This window comes from Doryrhamphus excisus, linkage group LG2, assembly GCF_037039965.1.
Source record: "Doryrhamphus excisus strain RoL-2023G ecotype Guam linkage group LG2, RoL_Dexc_Guam_v1.1, whole genome shotgun sequence".
Classification (NCBI taxonomy): domain Eukaryota; kingdom Metazoa; phylum Chordata; class Actinopteri; order Syngnathiformes; family Syngnathidae; genus Doryrhamphus; species Doryrhamphus excisus.
Genome location: NC_136358.1, coordinates 24,933,677 through 24,949,191, shown reverse-complemented (window position 1 = coordinate 24,949,191; position 15,515 = coordinate 24,933,677). Strand labels below are relative to the sequence as shown.

At 40.4% G+C, this 15,515-nt stretch overlaps 1 protein-coding gene across 1 annotated transcript; it reads left to right on the top strand.

The window, feature by feature from the left end:
- Positions 1–1,412: 1,412 nt before the first annotated feature.
- reep3b (receptor accessory protein 3b) lies at positions 1,413–15,094 on the top strand. The gene is made up of 8 exons (XM_058061624.2): positions 1,413–1,779; positions 4,905–4,977; positions 6,672–6,748; positions 7,027–7,147; positions 7,249–7,362; positions 10,304–10,466; positions 12,894–13,027; positions 13,110–15,094. The coding sequence occupies exons 1-8, from the start codon at positions 1,748–1,750 to the stop codon at positions 13,179–13,181; spliced, it is 786 nt and encodes a 261-aa protein (XP_057917607.2). The 5' UTR covers positions 1,413–1,747; the 3' UTR covers positions 13,182–15,094.
- The last annotated feature ends 421 nt before the right edge of the window (positions 15,095–15,515 follow it).

Here is a 15,515-nt window from a genome sequence, read left to right as displayed (position 1 = left end):
CAACATAGCCTTAATACTCTATTGTAAAATTACGTGGATAAAGCAAAAATGTATAACTTATTTTCTCTGGAATTTGCAAAAATATTCTTGAAATGTCTGATTTTTCAATGTTTTCCTCGTATGAATATACAATCAATATAAACATATATAGTTATACCAATAACATCAATGTAAAAACATGAACAACAACGCTCGATTAATTAATACCCCCAATATTTAAAGCTAGCCGCTCAGCCTAATTTTTTTTAAAAATGGCAACTTTGTCATATTTTGTTTTTTGTCAGTATACTACTTTTTTAATAATTGTTTTTCTTTAATATTTCATCTTTATGCTACTAAAACAACATTATTTGGAACCTAGCCACAATGTGAAACCTTGGTTGAGCCAGTTCATTCACCAGTGTAAATGTGAAATACAAGTAAACCTCACATAGAAGCATCAAACATGCCTAAAGTCATGATGTGGGGATGTTTTGGTGCTGTGTGTGACATCATACAGTGCTGTCATATTAGTCGTTAAAAGCCAGATAGTCTTTAGAGTTGATTTGGGCTTCATTGTGATCTATTTATACAGTCCCAGACAAGCTATGTGACCAGAGACACTCCACTGGGAATCTCCATAGCACGGCTGCACACTGCAGCAACCTCTTTCATGAATAACAAGTAGCTATGAATCCATCAGCCGCACACATACATACCCTCATTGTACACAAAGCAAACATGCACATCTGCAACTACACTATGTAACGGCTCCTACAGTACATACTCGTATATACCACCTCTGATCTAATTACATACACAGATGGGAGTTTTCTCAGGCATCTTCATACTGAAATGAATGTTTATTTATTGAGTCAAATATATATACATAGTATATAATATACATATATTGGTGGACCAGCCCCTACACACAGGATGGGAACAATCAGCAATTCATGAATTTATGAATGCCGTAATGACCCTACAGAAACCACTTGAATTATTTCAATCCTTCAAGAATTATAGTAATTTAAATTTAGCAAAAAAAATCATTTGGAAACGTTCAGAAACCAAACCGACTGCTCTTTTATTCTTCTGCTGTGGCGTCAGCTGCCTCATGCTTATATTATATTCATGCTTATATTATCACAAATTCAACAATATTAAGCATTGAGGTTATGTCTGTTCCCAAAGACACAATGTGGCAGCGAGATCAACCACCACAGGCTGTATTTCCTATCGACATCTCTCATTGGTTGAATTTGGCTTGAAATGCAGAAAGACCAATCAGCGTGTGAAATCGCTTCGCTTCCGCGATAAAGCGTCACGTTCTCTTTAGCAAACCTAACAAACCAATGAGAATTGTTATATGTTGTAAACAGACTCGATTGACCAATGGCAGCTTTAAAGGGGTTGGGTCTTTTCTTATGACGTCAGTGTTTGGTTGAGTGTCATTTTGCTGCCAGAAATTGGGAAGCTCGCAGAGAAAGAAGGGAGAAACCTTGTGGAATAAGACGCGAATAACAACCAAAACCGCCGTGGACTTAACATACTGAATTAAATTAGTACGATCAGCAGCAATGGATGTGTGAGAGGGGACGTTTTTTTCAGGCATATCGAGGGGCCGAGGCACAGCTCGCTAGTAGATTACGGGGCTCTCTTGAAGTTTGAGTCCGATCTAGCTTACTTGCGGCTTGGCTAACACCGCCGTCGTGCTGGTCTTCTACCTTCCACACAGCCTTTACCTTCCACCTCAAAGACAAAGAAAATGGTGTCCTGGATAATTGCGAGAAGTGTTGTGTAAGTATAAACATAAAAGTCACTTTCCCGGGTTCCGAAGGCAGCTAATGTGAGTGTTAGCACATTTAGCTAACTACTCACGGTCTTTGTGCTCAAACAGGAAATTATAGTCCTTTACAGTTGTTATTTATAATGTACACTCGTTTTAAACGCCAACACGCAACACTACCATGCAAGGCGACGTTTTAAATAATAGTTTTAGCTTTACAAAGTACGATGACGTGCTTGTAAATCGGTAGTTATCATGTTTAGGAATAAGAAGTATCTGTGCTGTCAGTGAGTCATCAATCATGTAACTTGTTTTGCTTGAGCTGCAATTGTTCCTGTTGCTACGTGTGGAGCCGTTAGGGAGTGCCAGGTACAGCTGGAATTTGGAAGATACTGTACAAGACCAACCCTGGGTAACTGCCAAAGGAGCCTGCTCTATGCTTCCAACTTTTAAAATTCTTGGTGGTGTTTTACATAATGTGGAAGTGGTTGGTTGGTGTGTTTTAAGATTATTATTTATGCTACTCCTAAATCTTGTCAACAGTAGAGTGTGAGATTTAAAGATCTTGTGAATGTGAACATGTCTGGACATGAATCAGAAGAAGTAGAGCTTATTTAAAGGGTCCACGTCATTAAACTGAAACTTCATTCATTCATTTTCTACTGCTTATCCTCATAAGGGTCGCGGGGGTGCTGGAGCCTATCCCAGCTGTCTTCGGGCGAGAGGCAGGGTACACCCTGGACCTGTCGCCAGCCAATCACGGGGCACATATAGACAAACAACCATTCACACTCACATTCATACCTATGGACAATTTGGAGTGGCCAATTAACCTTCCATGTTTTTGGAATGTGGGAGGAAACCGGACTACCCGGAGAAAACCCACGCATGCACGGGGAGAACATGCAAACTCCACACAGAGATGCCCGAGGGTGGAATTGAACCCTGGTCTCCTAGCTGTGAGGTCTGCACACTAACCACTAGTCCGCCGTGCCGCCTAAACTTAAACTTATTTATTGTTATTTCAGCTACTTGTGATGGTGATCTTGTCCTTTTGGTTATTACCCAGAAATCATGAGCATAGGTGATGGTGTATATCAACTAGATGATTGCATTGCCAGGAGACATTGCTTGTGAATGCAATGGTCATTTTTGGTCCCAACTAGAGTACTGCACGCACCCTCAGGGTACTGGAAATATCCTAATAAATGAACAAGTAAATATTACTGAAAACAATTTAGTCAAAACAAAGCCTTGCTAAATGATGATATCCAGAAATGTCACAATTATGTTATTTTTTTTTACACTTCTCAGACTTATAGCAGCTTTTTTCTTTCAACCTTTACGTCTGTCCTTTTCGTATCCATAATTGGTGGTTTCATAACTTTGTCAAACAGGAATGTGTTGGAGGGGGCATAGGGGAGTGGTGGAAAATATAGTAGGCCTCGTCCTCTTTGTAGCTCAGCCTCAATAGCTAAGGTATTTCCCACTCCCTCCCGGATTTCACAGGCTCTTTATGAGATTTTCACAAGCTTTTCCCAAAAATTGCGATGGAAGCTGCTGTTTTTTTTCCAGCTGTGAGACTTAAGTGAAAGTTGCATGAATTACAATTTTGTAGTTATAGTAGGGGATGTTTTGAAAAATAAGTATATGCACAAATATTCAAGAAGAAAACCAAAGAAATGTTCCTTGACTACAAAACTAGCAAAATAGGCTTTATTTGATAGCCACAACATAGTGCAACTGTATTCCATAAGTAAAATCTACGACCACTTAAAGTTATATCAGATGTATAGAAAAGACAATATTTGATTTCTTATTTTAATTTTATTCCTGTTTTTACTAGGTTTGTATTTAAACATTTCCCATAATCTCATGTTCATTATTTCCTCATTCCTCACAAGAAAAGTTTGAACAGTTCTGTATGCTCGTAACAGTCTGCATTGCTTCTAGAAGATGTACAACCCCCACTTCCATCACTTCCATCAGGTAATTGGTGTCCAATGCCAGCAAGCCAGGAAAATTGACACAGACCTCACAGTCTCCAACAGTGCTAATTTGTTACCAAAGATACTGCATTAGTTATTGTCTTAAAATGTGAATTCTTTACAATGGAGGTAGAGGTGAGTAGCTCATCAGATCAATGTTGCAATAGTTGGGTTCATACGTTGATAATGTCTCTACGCTTTCTAAAGCTTTGACTTTCACTGTGACAGCACACTGCAGTGTACCTTGGTTGATGACTATCTGGTATGTTGTGTAACTGGTTTTCCTGCTACACATGTAAACGGATATAGGATAGCGCTGTTTAGTGTGAAGAATGTGTGAAGTAACCACTCCACCATGTGGAAAGGTTGGCTGAAATTGTTCAATATACTTTATATTAGGGTAGCTCACAATGCCATTGATAACAATAAAATCTCCATAAGGCGATAAGTGTGAGACAAAAACAAACTGGAAAAACAGTTTAAATTTGGGGTGTGGCAAATAACAGCTGTAGGGAGAGCTGTTGTCTGAGTGGAGAGGCAGTAGAGGAGGGGACAAAGGACACATCCCTGAGGTGTCCCAATGTTCAAGATTAGATGAGTGTTTTGTTTTTTTTTTGTTTCACTGCCGTTGGGGTCAAATGGAGTGGGTTCATCGCCTGCCAATGATGGTCGTTTGGGTGGCATCGCCCTCCTCAGCATTGAACCTAGATGGCTATGTAGTCTGACTGCTCTTTGTCACCCACCTTGCATTTGAGCAGACTTCATAGTCTGCTGGAATGGGAGGCGAAGCGTCTTCAGAGATTACCTGAACAGTCCAAATTCCATTGACTTACTGCCCTGAGAAGACTTGTAATATTCCATGACTTTTATTTTATTTTTTTAATTTTTTTGTATTTATTTGGGCAAATACATGAAGCACCACAGTGCATCTCCCACACCAATCAAAATACAACTGTCCAGTATTTACATCTGTATTCACCTATCTGATCACAAGTCCAAAAGGAGTAGGCTGAAGCAAAAGCTTATAAATGCCTACCCCTTTTTGCAAGATATAATCATGTTCATGCCACTGTCTTGTTTCCCCTGTTATTATTATTGTTATTATCATTATCACTGTAACATAATGCTTGATGCTGTTTCCCCTGTAGGCTTGTATTTGGGACCCTGTATCCAGCATACTACTCCTACAAAGCCGTCAAGACCAAAAACGTCAAGGAATATGTAAGACCATTTCACACGTCTGCACACACACTCATTGATGGAAAGCTCCAACTGTTAAAAGTGAACCATTTTACTTTTCAGTAGGTGGACTTAGGAGGATGTCTGCACCTCTGGTCTTGTGTTGAGTGTTGTTCAGACAGAGAGGTTTGGGTTTTTTTTTTTTTTTTAGCTTTTCCCTGACTGTAATGTTATGAATGATAGAAAAGGAATCCACATCTCTAAATGAAACAAATGATCATCATTTGAGCTGACTTTCCTGTGACAGGGTATTTGCCGGTCAATCTAAAGAGCTGAGGTCAGGTGTTTTTTTTTTTCTTTCCCTTTTAACAGAAAGCAATTATTCACAGATGGGCTAGTAACTGTCTCATTTTTGCCTCAAGAAGGCGAAATGGCGGCTCTATATTTCAGAGGTCACATCTTAATGTCCATCTTGCTGATGAGGTGAAAGAGGGCGGGCAAGAGAATAAAATGCTTTCGGACTCAGTAAAAAAAAAAAAAGGTCATGGAAAAGGAAGATGTGAAGGGAGAGGTGGACTGTCAAACATAAATCCTCTCATCATTTTGTCATTTATATTTCACTCTCGCTGTCTGTTTCATGTATCATTATGATCAGTCATTATGTGTGTGTGGGGGGGTGAAAGAGTTCTCGCTGAGGTCACAAATTAACCAGTGAGCAATTGTGCAGGGACGCTTGTGCTTGCATGTTTTGATTTCATTAGTAGGATGCTAACAGTTTTCAAGTGCTAAGTACAGAACATGAAAAAGCTGCAATAATCATTTTGCATCATATAGGCAGATGCTAAAGATGCTAATACCGTGGAGTGTATGAAAACGCAGGTTTAGCTCTATGTATACCGTCACTTATTATGCCAACACCAACAATGCTAATAAATATCTATCATGCTAACAGCTAACATGGCTGCTGTGTGAACCTAATCATTTGACCATAATTGTCCCTAATAATTTAGCTGAACCGAATAGTGACCTCATGTTTACCTAATAAGGCCGTGCAAAAAATTTAAAAAAAGATTGCAATCTAGCATACATGTCATAAATAAATACTTGCCATTTTCACACAAGGACCCCATAGTCGCTATTAGTGCGGCCGGCACTGCCTTCTCGCTGTCCTTACGGAACCTCCCAAGATAGATGGATCGGTGGATCATTGGAACGTCCCTTAAAGCAGAACAAGACAATGAGGAGTGAAAAAGCAATATAATGAAATACTATAATGAATACAATGGAACCACAGCACAGGGCCATGAAGATGGACTGGAGAAACACTTTGTGTGCATTTTCATCTTGACAAAAGCATGAAGCTGGAGTGAAAGGTGTGGCAAATAATGACCAAATAATGTTTAATTCCCCAAAGTCAGCATTGCTTTGCTGCCCCCTGGCTGATACAGCTCACACTAATGGAAAATGCTCAGTGAAGGTGATGTTACTCTTATCTTCTTCAAGAGCCCAAAAGATTACATTTGAATGAGAGGAAGCTCATGGAAGGAAGATGAGATCAGGCCCCGTGCCTGTCGACAGCGGCTGGGAAAAAGATGCACATCTCATCATCTTTTTGAGAACTTAACATCCATTTTCAATGTTAACTTCACAGGAGCCTTTTTCTGGAATTGCATATTAGATATCTAACTTGGGAATCACAGTGTTGTTTTTTTTCCTTTGCTTCTGTGCTCTTGTAGGTCCGATGGATGATGTATTGGATTGTTTTTGCCCTCTACACTGTGGTGGAGACCATCACTGACCTCACACTGGCGTGGTGAGTTAACATACAGATACAGACTGGAAAACAAAAGTCAATATTTGCTATACCCCTATTCCTATTATTATGAAAATGTTACATTTTGGACATACACTTGTGTTTGAAATGCAACAGCCTCAATCTGTCAGGATGTGGAAAATGTCTGTAAAGGATAGTGGAGCAAAATTCCATCTCATGGTGGATTTTTTTTATTCAAGAGGCCATGTTGCCATAAGCTGACCCCTATCTGTTCAGATTGACAAATTGTTGATTTGTGTATCTGTATGTATTTCCAGGTTCCCTTTGTACTATGAACTGAAAGTAGCATTTGTGATCTGGCTCCTATCCCCATATACAAGAGGAGCGAGTTTAATTTACAGGAAATGTCTGCACCCTTTGCTGTCCTCCAGGGAGAGGGTGAGCTCATGCATCGTGATTGACATATTCAAGACTTGCAATGCTTTTTACTTGATTGAACTGTCTGGAGCAAATGTCCTGTTGGTTCTCTCTCCCTCTAGGAAATAGACGACTATATTGTGCAGGCCAAAGAACGAAGTTATGAGACCATGGTGAACTTTGGCAAGCAGGGACTCAGCATTGCCGCCACCGCTGCCGTCACTGCCGCTGTCAAGGCAAGTGTTGATATATTCTTTTTAAGAGAATTTATGACAATGTTTGTTTGGCTTGACTGAGAAGGGTCAGCTACTGAGCTCAGTCAAGCTATTGTCAGCAAATGTTCTTTCTCTATAATTTAATCACATAGCAGAAGTGTTATAATGATTAATGTGTGCGGTAGTGTTAATTAATCCCAGCCAATGCAGATGTACTGGGGTCATGCAAATACATACTTTGTTGCCTGTGATATTTGCCTGTCTGCAACACCTCACTCAGTTGATTAAGATCATTTGTAACAGTACCCTTCATTAAACATGGTCATTTAGTCTGATATTTGGCACTCTATTTAGTATTTTGTTGATGTTGTGTTCCCAAAGTAATGCCCCGGGGGCCATTTGTGGCCCGTGTTTTATTTTTCATTGGTCTGCGGCTTTTTTTTTTAGAAATAATTTATCATTGTTATGCTGGAATACCAATCCATGATCAATCTTCAGTGGAGTGGCCGAGGCCAGAATCCTGAATTCGGTACATACGGTACATGCCCCGTTTCATCGGTCTTCACATAGAACCAGCACCCACATCCAGTGGGGGTTGTTGGGGTCATAGGGGCCATTTTGATGCCAAATGCTGTGCTTTCTGTTGTATAAGCAGATACTTTTGTCTCACGTTTTGAACTCTGTGGCTTACATAGTGATGTGGCTAATTTATGGTCACATTCTCATCTGGTGATATCTCGGCGATGTTGGAACAGCCATTTTCCACTTCATGCACAGACTCTGATCATGGAAAAAACACACAAAGAAATGCATATGATGAAGTTTTCAAGTTAACGGCAATGGATTTGACTTCAGTTTGACATCAGGCTGCGTGAAAATGTAGAAAAGTGACGAGAACGACAACCGGAGAGAGGGACACTGACACAAAGTGTGTGACTAATTGCTATAGACACCGCACACATTGGTCCTTGGCGGTCCTGGCATACAAATAAAGGGCTTCATTCTGCAGCTGGTAACTTAGAACACACACCTGTGTCTGCACGGCTTGAAGATGTCTGTCGCTGCTTCTTCTGCTTGCTAATGGCCGTACATATGCAGATTTAAAAAAAAAAACACTCCAAAGTTAGACTGCATGCAGCTACTTCATCTCTAACTCTTTGATAACTATCTTCTTGTCTCTCTGTATTGACGTCCTTCTTTCCTTAGGACTTCTGTGCTTCACCAGGCTCTTCAGGGAGGTAAAAAAAAAAGTTCTTAGTTGCATGATCGATCTTTTCCATCATTTCACACAAGCATTACTCCCATATGTCCTCATTTCAATATTCTTAATGATATTCTTGATATCTGTCCTACATCTATCCATCCTTCATGGGCACATTAAGGATGCGTACCAAAACTATCATACCAGCAATGGTAGTATATTGGTGCTAAAATAATGCAGAATCAGCCACCCTGTGCAGGTAATTTCTTGTAGGTAATACACCGTTCCGACAGAGGATCATCTTTCAATGCAAGGTGCATTCACAAACCTTGGAATTGTGAACATCCACAACAGATACAGTAGCTACTATAGATGGATACTTTATTCATCTCCAAGAGAAATGGACATTTCCAACAACTCTGCACAAATTTCATCACTTAATGTCAAAATAAAACAAGACATGACAGTTAAGAAAATAGAGTAAGAACAAACATATATGGAACAGATCACGGTAAATTACCGCTACCACTATGGAGCAGGAGAGAATGATCTGCTCAGTCTTAGGTGGAGCAGGACAGGGATAGTAATCTGCCACTGAAACTTGCTCTTCTGTGACAACAATTACAGCACAAGCATACATTGATACTAACTTAATTTTGCTCAATTGATACTCAACTAGCTTTGATGAGTAAACACTGCAATGGTAGGCTAACATTGCCTGGATAGCAGATCAATGATGATTTTCTGTCTAAATTGTGAGGAATGTATGCACTTAAAGTACAATTTTTTTGTGTTCTGTGTTGCTGCTGGTTTTGCTTTAATAATACATTGTGGCGTTTATTTCATATATATTTGATTCAGTGATGATCATTTATCCTTGAAGTATTTAAATTACTATTCTGTTCAACTTACATGTCACAAAATTCTGTCTTAAGACAAAATTTGTAGGTCTTCCATTTTTTTAGGTCCCGGTTCAGGCACGCTTTAAGCACCATCACTGTTTCAAAAGTACCGAATCAGATAATATCGAAACAATACCCGACTCAAGTGCTGATGTGAGAGATGGTAAAGTCACTGGTTATTATTTTTTAATCATTTATGTTACCATGCACAAAAACTCAGCAAAATTTGAATGCATGTCATTGTTTTGGTGAAAAAAAAATAATTTCACAGATCATCACAAAATTTGGTGGCGACCTCAATCAAGTCCCAAGAACCCATGTCCCAAAACAACCGTCAACCGTTTCGGTTTCTAACTGCAATATTGAGTTGTATTTCAATGAACTAGTCCTAGGGACTTAGACCAAATGCGACCCAAATGAAAATCATGGATACTGGACAGATGGGCGATGTTGTATTGCAGAGGATTTTAGGCTGTTCCATTAGATGTGGGCGGGGCATGGCAACAAACATGGAGACTGACAAATCCACTGTCTGTGTTTGTTCATGTGCATGATTTTAGCCTCTGTGTATGAACTGTAACACTTGGTTTTAGTACCACCCACATACGACAGAAAAATGTTCATTCCATGTATATTCATATTCAAAGAAATGGAATGATAGTGTATGGTTGCTGACAAGATCATACCATGTCAAATAAAAAGCAAGTATGATGAGCCGGCTGTATGTGCCAATGCTTCTACACACACACACACACACCAACTAGTCACAAAGGTGGCAATGGCCAAATTAATGTGTTGATCCCTGATAGACTGGCACAATGCTAAACGGGGGTGGTTCTGTGCATCTTGTTTGTCTCAGGGTCAGGGTGCCATCACAGAGAAGCTGCGGAGTTTGAGCATGCATGACCTCTCGCAGATCAGTCAGCAAGACGGCGGCGGAAACCAGCTGTACCGCTTCAGCTCCCATGCCGCTAATCCCGCCATCAGACGATCTCAGAGCGCCGATGTCCCCGATGATCCAGGTATACAAGCACACAAACAAAGGTGTGGTCCCAGGCGTGGGTGACTACACTTTGATGAGTATCTGGCAGACTTGTTACTAAAATTGTCACAAACTCCACTAGTCTATAGAGCAGGGGTTTCAAACTCAATTTACCTGGGGGCCACTGGAGCTAGGGTCTGGGCAAGGCTGGGTTTTCCCCAAAAAAAACAAAACACATTTATTAAAAACAGAAAAATATACAAACTTTTTCAGTGCTTTGGTTCCGATTTTCTACAATAAAAGCTCTGATAAAACATTCCACTGTTCTCAAATATCTTAATTTTTATTTTTCTGCACAAAATAAGATGAAGAATAAAGAAAATCAATCAATCAGTAATAAACAAATGATAATAAATAATAATAAAATGGCAAATAATAAAAATTTAAGAAACCACATATAATTGGTGGGTAGACAAATTATTTTTTTCAGATTAAAATGAACAAAGCATTATTAGAGCCCTGTAGACATGACAAAACACGACTATAGTCACATATATACTTTTTTTTATTTACAACATATTGCGCAACTGCAGGGTCTTGAGACACATGCTAACTCGCAAACTAGAGAGCTAGCGACCTAAACGGTAGCCTTCAAGTTATTTCCTTTAAACTTAAATAGCCAAAAACGTACCACTTCCACACGGATAGGGAGGATAACTATTAACAGTTATTTAACCTTTAACATGAACATTAATCAAACGTAATAATTTTTTCTGGGTACATGATACCATACAGCATCCATATCAAACTTGCGCGGGCCGCACTAACATTAAACTTTCATATCAAGGCGGGGGCCTCAAACTAGTGTCCTGCGGGCCACATTTGGCCCGCGGGCCGCGTGTTTGAGACCCCTGCTATAGAGTGAGCTGTCATTGGTGGTGATAGTTCCTCCGCTGTGTTTTTGCCTCATGTTTGGGGCAAACGTACAGTTGTTGTCGGGAGTTAACATAGATTCATCATGTGTGCTAATGTTATTTTTGGGCTGAATTACTGTTATTTGGGCCAAAGGGGACAAACCTTTCGAGGATAAATACACTGGATCGGAAGAGGCGAATCGTCCTCTGAGACAACCCGAACAATCCAGTTGTGATGGATGCCCTGAGAATACATTTGAACGTTAGCATTATGGACACTACCAACTGATAAAAATGCAGATAAACATGGCAGTGAAAAGTGAAAGGTGGCCAACAGAAACAAACTTAGAATAAATAAATGTGTTATTTTCTTGCTTCCTTCCAAGCTCCCTTGCTTGCATGCAGAGACCTGCACATCGGCTGGCATTTCAATGAAAGCAATTTGTGGACTTGTGTGTGTGCAATAGTGGGAGTGTGTGGCTTCCCAGCAGACGGGAGGGGGTGAGATGAGGCTGAGTGGGATGCTGGTAGAATGTCAAACACACACTCTGGCTCCGTTCCCGCTGTCTGTGTCTCAGACATAGTCACTGAGTCATAGTGAGGGCGTTTGGGGTCGGATGGGAGGAGAGGACAGAGATTAGCGATGTGTTGGTCTTGACAGGAACAGCTCATTGATCAGACTCATCGGCCATCGGAGCTGGCTACTACCCAGGCCTGAGTGCTGTGTTTCTTTTTCCCATGTTTACATGTTTAGTGATTGGTCAACTGTCAACTACTTGACTGGTGTGGTACTGAGCAGGAGGGACAGGGTGGGGGTGGTTACATAGAGAGACAACAGACTGGAAAGGTAAGAAAATAAAAGACTCCAGGAAGTTTTTCAGCTGCATTAATAATACAGAGGCCAAGTGTAACGTATGCAAGATAACAATTTCACATAGGTCAGAGGTTCTTGGAAGAGAAACCGTAGTCATTTTAATTTTGGTACTGGACTGTGCAACAACAGGAATGGCAGGGAACCAAAACAGCTGCCTGGTTTTATCGAGCCAAACCAAAAGAGACGGACTTCCCATCACCAGCATCTGGAACATCTTCACGCCGTTTCAACATTTGATGTTACAGCCTTATTCCAACATTGATAAATAACAGTGGATGTGTCCTGACTGCTGATTGGCTGAACCCAGAAAGGGGAGAGGTTGAACGACTAAGGTTGTTTGGCGGGATTGTTGGGTTCAGTAAACCGCTTTGTCATCATGCTCTCAACACTCCAGTCGATGAGATCTGAAACCTGGCACAGTTTTGCAGCTGTGGAATCGTCAGAATACACGTTTCCCAGCATGCTTTGCGGTAGTTGAAATGATCACCTAGTGTGTTGTAACCTTTGGAGTGAATGTGTGTGCAGTGTAAAACTATGGCGACTTCCATTCTTGTATCACCAGATGTTTCTAGCTGAGGGATGACTTCATTTGGTAGATCATTGTAGTCCCTTTGTTAGTTCTGGTCCACAATGCGATATTAACTCATTGAATTCATATTTTATGCTATTGCGTTTTTAGAATACTTTTACGACGAGGATGACAGGAGCGACGACGAGGCTGAGCCCACCTTCTCTGAAGACGAGGCTGTTTCTCAGAAAGGACTGAGGCGATCTCAGAGTGTCAAGATAACACGGTCCAGAGTCCGTAAAGATGTAAGTCTTCTCATCTTTTGGATCCAAGAAGGGAGACGTCACCACCACCAAAAAGTGCCTAATTTGTCTGTCTGCTCGCTAGGCTCGTTATGGATCCCTGAAGATTAAAGGCAAGAAGAGGCCAGCATTGAGCTCTGTCAACTACGGCATGTGAAGACTCCTCTTTTTTTTAATTCTTCTCATAAGGTTGCTTCCTAAAAGTGTTATTATCCAACGTAGCTGGTCAGTTTCAGTTGATGAACTACATTTTTTAAGTAATCCAATGAGTCTCTTTTAGGTCTTTTTTGACACAAAATAATTATTTGAATTGTTATTATAAGAAAAAAGAAGATGTTACCAACTAACATGTCAAACACTATGAACTAAGACACATTTTTGTGTATTTTTAAAGACAATATTTTAGCAGTCCACATCTTAATGACTCCACGTATCGGCTCTATGGATGCTCTTCCTGCCTGACACAACCTGGCAACTTATGTGGAATAGTCCAAGCCAACAAGGTGTCATGAAGAAGGCATGAAGAGGGAGAACATAGTGCTGTGGTCTCAAGTAGGGGTGTCCAACGAATGCCTGATTGGCCTATAGCACATTCCAAATATACAATTACATAAAAAAAATATGGTGGAAAGAGCAAAAAGATGGAAATTGGGATTGTTGATGCGAATTTTGAAGGGTGTCACGAGGTCTTGTGAGATGTGATGAGATTTCTCATCCAGTGAAAATGTCTCGCGTCCTGGCACGATTGCCGTGTGCACGTGTGTCTGTGTTCCCCGGTCTGTTGTCTCCAAACCGGAGGGTTCACTGCATTGCTTTCAGCACTTTGGCACGTTTGTTCCATAGAACAACGGCATCAATCACAATCAGAAATAGTTTTATTCCCAGGCATGATCATACACATACTAGGAATTTGTTGTGGTTAAGTTGTATTGAAAATGAAAATACAACTGAGTGTCTCTCGGTGGGCGGAGGCGGGGCCAGTAGCATACACACAGAGTGCAACGTAGTAGAAATGAAGTTAAAATCTCGGTTGTCGTGACAGGAATTGACTTAGAAACAAAAAGTTGACCCACAAGTACATTCTTTGATTTTTCCGTATGGTGGAAAAGGTTTGGACACCCCCACTCTACAATTCAAACACAAAGATAACCTATAGTTTATTTCAATGCAAATAATCCATTCCGGGTTGTTATGTCACAAGCTTTTCTTAATGTATTCTTCTTTTTTCATGTCTGTATCCTTTGGATCAGAGGGGTTTTTATGTAGTATTAGCTCTTTTTGTGTATGCATCTCATCCCAAAGCTTTTATTACTACTGTTTTATTTGCTTGTCATCTCACTTTTTTTTTAAAGTAATGAAACGTAGGTGACACCGAATGGCCTTATCTATACTTGATAGATCTTTTAACTGCTAAGACACTCCAGTGAAACCAGTACAAATCTAACCAACCTGCTGTGGGAAAGAATGAATGAAGGATAGCAAAGACAGTGAATTAAAGGTCAAAGGTAGTGGGAGTAGTCACTTTTAATGCTAGTGCTATATTATATTTGTAATGCAGTAGTTGTACTGTAGTGTTTTTATGCATAGTGAATTATAAAATACAGCTTCATCGTATAGTACAGCGTGATGGATACCAATGACCACGTTGTGTACCAACACAACCAGATGTGCTTCTACGAACAAATGAGGGACGACTGCATTTAAAAATATATTTACATATTATTAAGAATACCGTCATTTCAGGTGCATAAGCCACTACTTAAAAAAAAAAACTTTGAACCCTGCTGCTTTTGCAGTGGTTACCAGTTTTTCTTTAAATATGCTGTGTGCAGCTCATACACCAGAAGCAGGAGTCTACATCTTCCGCTGCGAATTGTGTAACCAAATGCGAAGGACTCTGCTGAGGTGTCACAACAAGCCAAACACTGCATGTGGTCATCGTGTCTTAAAGACACTCAAAAGACCAAAAGCTTTAAGTAGACTAGCATGGATGGGGTTGGGGTGACTTGTTTTGTTGTTACTTGATTGTAAATGTCATTAAATGAAGATGGCTATTTACTGTGGCAACAGCACTCGTATCATTGTGTTTTTTTTTGTCTTAAAAGGTCATCTATTGAAAGCCTGGTGGTGGTAATCACATGCTATTGTCATGTAGCATATGTACACAACAAAGATGTCCATGCACCTCATCCAGCTCCTCTAATGCGGACGAGCAGTTTGACTCTTGAGGAGTCACCCCACTGAGAAAACTCTGCGATCTTGTCCCCCCTTTTGATGTCACATTCCACCCCTCCCTCAAGGTAACTAACCTCCAAAATGTGGACTGGTAGAACTTGGAGCTGCTGATTCTCATCCAGTGAGAGCTGAAGATCCTGGTCCGATGAAACCAGCAGGACCACATCATCCTCAAAAGGAAAATACCAAACCGGACACTGGCCCTCAACGCCAAAAAACCCCTCACTGGGAATGGATGACACATGGTTAGGTGAAA

Bases quoted from the DNA above. Each gene is read 5' to 3' on its own strand.
- reep3b (XM_058061624.2), top strand. From the start codon at position 1,748: ATGGTGTCCTGGATAATTGCGAGAAGTGTTGT. The intron at 7,363-10,303 runs GCAAGTGTTGAT...TGTTTGTCTCAG, and splicing joins CCGTCACTGCCGCTGTCAAG to GGTCAGGGTGCCATCACAGA. The intron at 10,467-12,893 runs GTATACAAGCAC...TTGCGTTTTTAG, and splicing joins CGATGTCCCCGATGATCCAG to AATACTTTTACGACGAGGAT.